The sequence below is a fragment of the Limulus polyphemus genome, unplaced genomic scaffold (assembly GCF_000517525.1).
Source record: "Limulus polyphemus unplaced genomic scaffold, Limulus_polyphemus-2.1.2 Scaffold1725, whole genome shotgun sequence".
NCBI classification, from domain to species: domain Eukaryota; kingdom Metazoa; phylum Arthropoda; class Merostomata; order Xiphosura; family Limulidae; genus Limulus; species Limulus polyphemus.
This window is the reverse complement of record NW_013667335.1, coordinates 61,821-66,490: the sequence shown is the minus strand read 5'-3', so window position 1 is coordinate 66,490 and position 4,670 is coordinate 61,821. Positions and strand designations below refer to the sequence as shown.

The 4,670-nt window shown below is 34.5% G+C and overlaps 1 protein-coding gene across 6 annotated transcripts in view; it reads right to left on the bottom strand.

The window, feature by feature from the left end:
* Positions 1-2,683: 2,683 nt before the first annotated feature.
* The window catches only part of LOC106464716 (adiponectin receptor protein-like), a 35,455-nt gene continuing 33,468 nt past the window's right edge, over positions 2,684-4,670 (bottom strand). For all 6 annotated transcript variants that reach the window (XM_022392484.1, XM_022392483.1, XM_022392488.1 and 3 more), the window contains one exon: positions 2,684-4,387. In XM_022392484.1, coding sequence (XP_022248192.1) covers positions 4,232-4,387 — 156 coding nt within the window. In that variant the 3' untranslated portion in view covers positions 2,684-4,231. The remainder of the gene's footprint in view (positions 4,388-4,670) is intronic.

The following is a 4,670-nucleotide window of genomic DNA, read 5'->3' as shown; positions in this document are numbered from 1 at the left end:
GTTTCCATAGCCGAGCCTCCTGTTGTGGTTAATTATCCTTCTTATAAATCATGATGAGCAACAAAAATATACATGTATCTGAAAGTAGTTTTTATACTAAGAACGTTTCCTCTTATTGTAGTATATTATTTTATGTAAAACAAAAATATAAAACTGTTTTAGGCATGAAAAGTAATCGTTATATTAAGTTACCCCACATTTTTTTACGTTCCTAAACGTTTTTCGAATATCTAAGCACGAATAGATTAGTGTTATTACTGACAAAAATTGGTACCTCACTGTCTGTGGAATATCAAGCTTCTTTTTATGTGAACAATATAACAATCTGTTTATTAATTTCTAGCCCGGCATGGCCAGGTGGTTAGGGCGTTCGATTCGCAATCTGCGGGGTCGTCACACCAAACATGCTCGCCCTTTCAGCCGTGGGGCGTTATAATATGACGGTGAATCCCACTATTGGTTAGTAAAAGAGAAGCCCAAGAGCTGGCGGTGATGACTAGCTGCCTTCCCTTTAGTCTTACACTGCTAAATTAGGGACAGCTAACGCAGATAGCTCTCGTCTAGTTTGAGCGAAATCCAAAAACAAACAATTAATTTCTAAAGAATTGTCATGATTACATCCCATTACAAAAAGTGGCATTTAAATCTCGTCGTTTTTGCTAAACCCAGAATGTCAAAGAGAATATAAATGTCAAAGCACACATTGCTTCATTCTACCTTTTAAATGAAAGGAATATATTTTGATATTGGTATCTGTTAATTAGCAATATAACCATTTCCCGTAACATACTACAGAATAGAGTTAAATCACAATCTTTAGAAAGTTCTGGAATGTAATAAACTTGTAAATTATTTACTTCAAAAGGATAGAAATAACCTTTAGGTTGGACAATGACAGCTAACGATCACGCCACCTATATTGTACCTAGATAATTTTTGTAAACTTGTATGTTTTTAACAAAGCACATTTCCATAACTTTTTATGAATTTTTCCTCGGGAAATCGGTTTGGATTACAACCGAACATGGTGAGTCTTGTAAGGGTTAATCATCACTTGACAAACAACTTTGCACCACAATAAAGGTTCCTTATGAAATAGTACAGTAACTCTAATGATGTACACGTCGCAACTAAACAATAACTTTGGACAACAAAAAATTTGCTACTGGAGAAAACTCAAGTCATTCGGGATAATTTGATGGTGCCGATTTCAAAAATGTAGTTAAAATTTGTCCATCACCTCTAGGTTTTGAGTTATTTCAATATCTCAATATCTTATCAGTACTAGAAGAAATATCATGTAGTCAACAATGGATTTATGTTGTCAAATTAAATTTACTTGGACAGTTTAAAGGGGTAAAAGGCATACATTTTTTCATAACTTCAAACATTGCATGTATTGTATTGGTATAAAATTCCAAATGTATTGTCATATATGCTATTTTTTTCTCGATATAATTGCAGCGAATTGCACTTTTGTTCATTCCCACGCTCACCTGCTCCGCTCGCGAATCACGAAACCCTCACGTGCTCAGTTTGTTAGAACATTCACCACGAAACGGGAATTGGTTGGGAAGACGAGCCATCCGTACCAAAATCCGTCTCCACTTACGCGCATGTCCAACACAACCAACACCAGATCTGCCAGAACCGGAGATCCAGCAGATAGTAGGAAAATGGAAATCCCCGGCGGGATGACATCTCCGGTCCAAAACCTGACGGCAATGAGTATGGTACTTCCATCTGCGGTAGGAGGAGGATATCTGGTCGTACACAAGCAGAAAAACGTGCTGCATCCAGCTACAACCAACACCAGATCTGTTAGGATTCAGCAGATGGTAGAAAGAGGGACCGCAAACCTGGGGTTAATCTCCAGTCCAAAACCTGGCGGCAATAGACATTTGTCACCCAGTCCGTGGTAGGATGAGGGATACCGGCCAGCACACATGTGAGGATTTACTTAGCTGGACCATCTCCAACAAACACCGTGAATGTACATCCGGAGGATGGTAGAAAAGAGGAACGTCTCAGCAACTTTTCACGATACCATAACGCGAAAATTTAAATAAAGAGTAAAAAAAAAAACCAAGCCAATAGTATAACGGAAAATGTTTACAAATCTGCGAGCAAAAAACAGCACATCTATACAATACTATACTACTACTGCCAATTGAGGAGTGATTAACGAGTGCAGATGTGAAGAGGGCGCTGGATACAATAGGAGTGGTGTCACGTTCCTATTGGTGCATGACTATTTGCATGTGAATGTGCATAAGCGAGAGGTGGAAGGCTAGTGGCATGCGTTGAACATTTGCGCCGATAGAGGGCAGCGCTAGTCGAGAAAAACTATTTGCGAGAGGAAGTAAGATATGGTATCGGATTCATTTATAGCTTTCGTAATATACTCAGCAGTAAGGACTGCTGCTAGAATCATTATATCACTGTCATCTTCAAACAGATGAGGCAAAACACTAAACACCATCTTTAGTTTTTGTAACTGTTGTCTTCACTAGCATGTCAAGTATGAAATATAAACAGCAGAGCTTAAGGTTGTGGTATAAACTGACAAACGTGTAAATATAAGAAAGAAGAATTATTACTGAATGAAAATGGTATAAAACTGCTAAATACTAGTTTTACTGGCTAAGTTTGTGTCAATAAAATTCATACTGCAAACTACAAGTCAGAAGAATGGTTTTTACTTTCAAATCAAAATTTTAATTTTGACCAATGTTACCAGAATGTTTGTATCTTTAACTTCAATACAAACTACTAATACATAAAACGAACATTTCTTTTCATAACCATTGTTCAATCATGACACTGGAAACAGTTTGTATCAATAAGGTAAAACTTCTAAATTACAATTCACATATACATACGTAATACAAAGTATATTAAACTAATGCCATAATGACTCAATGTATTCAATAGTAAGTATAATATAGAGTTGTTCACAAAATACAACATCTGAGGAATTAATTGTTTCACATTCTCCCTGCTTTCAGCTTCTATTGCACACTTCCATTTCAAAACAATTTTACAGCTTCATTGCTAGACAAAAGCATGTTTCCCTACAAAATGAATATTTAAATAAATATAAAGACTGTACATCTTTCACTAGAAATCACTATTCTCTATGCCTCACTAATCTAGCACAAAATAAATTTAAATATTTGTGATATATATTAAACAAATTTTACTTGTACACTAATGAAATGTGAATTCCCATTTCAATCACAGATGAACAGTGGTACTAAACAAACAATAAATGCATAAAAGAACTTTTAAATGTCAACATAAAAATAAAATCTTAAGCGTAAGGCTGAAAATAAATAAATAAACTACTTAGGAAATTAATCATATAAGAACGACTTTAAAATATAAATCCATATTCACAACTACACTAAAAGTTTATGTATAACGTCACACTGGAGAATTTTATACTGTAAAAACAAACAAAAACTATATATACTTTTACAAATAAGATATTACAAACTTACACACAAGAGATTTACAATATCTTGAACAAATATGTTCAGTTCTTTATCACAAAAATCCTGTCAGTTCCATAGTTTCTAATGGAAGTATCACACAAATAGTATATACTCCCAGCTTTTTATAGAATTATCTCCAACACATGAGTATTGTGTTAATGAATCTCGCTATTCCTTCAGTGAGGTGTTAGAGATTGTATAGTTAGTATTTTTAAGAATCTACTTGTGGTAATTTAAAAATACACATCTAGGTTTCTCATATGCAAATGAATCATTAACGCCTAAAATTATCAGCAGTACTGAAGAATTTCCAAATACAGTGCATTAAAAAAACTTTAAATGCTTTCAGAGGGATAGGCTTTGATGTTGTTAAAAAAAAATGGAACTATTTTCTTTAGAATTCCAAAAATGTGTCAAAAATGCTCTTAGTAACTGGTGAGTATTGATGAATTTATGGAATGCACTAAAACAACCAATGTTTCTTACAGAATTCGTGGCAGTATTAGCAATTTTGCAAAACAAAACTAAGTAAGAAATCTAGCAGGGAGTCATTGTGTAAATAAATTTTCCAATTTCACACAACTCGTCTACTCCCATCTGTTTTAACTGATTTTCGCTTATGCAACACATAAAACTAAGAGTATATTTCACACATCTCGGGTAGTACGAAAAGCAAGTAAAAAAAAACTAAACACTGTCACATTTAGCATATTGTACTGCCACATTTAGTACATCTAGAATGTAGCATAATGTTCATCATCTTCGATTAAAGGTTGTTCCGGAGGACAGTCTCCAAGTGTCAGTCGATACATGGCCATTTCCGATATTCCATGGTAATGGACAAATGCTGCAGCTATGACCAATATATGGAATATCTGGTGACTATGAAACTGAAAAAAGCACAGAAAATCTCCGTCACTGTTTTCTGCATACAATGTGATCCCTTTGGAAATAATATTTAGAAACAATTGGAAAAAACAAGCAAAATATTTTTAAACTCAAGTAATGTTGTTGTTGGATGACAACAAATTTATTTTAATCATGATAGGTTGTTTAGGCAGAGTATTCATAATGAATCTAAGTTTCAAATGGAAAACAACTGCCTGTTGTAGAAACCTACAAATGTAGAGGACGACGTTTCGAAAGGCAGATGACTTTCGAAACGTCGTCCTC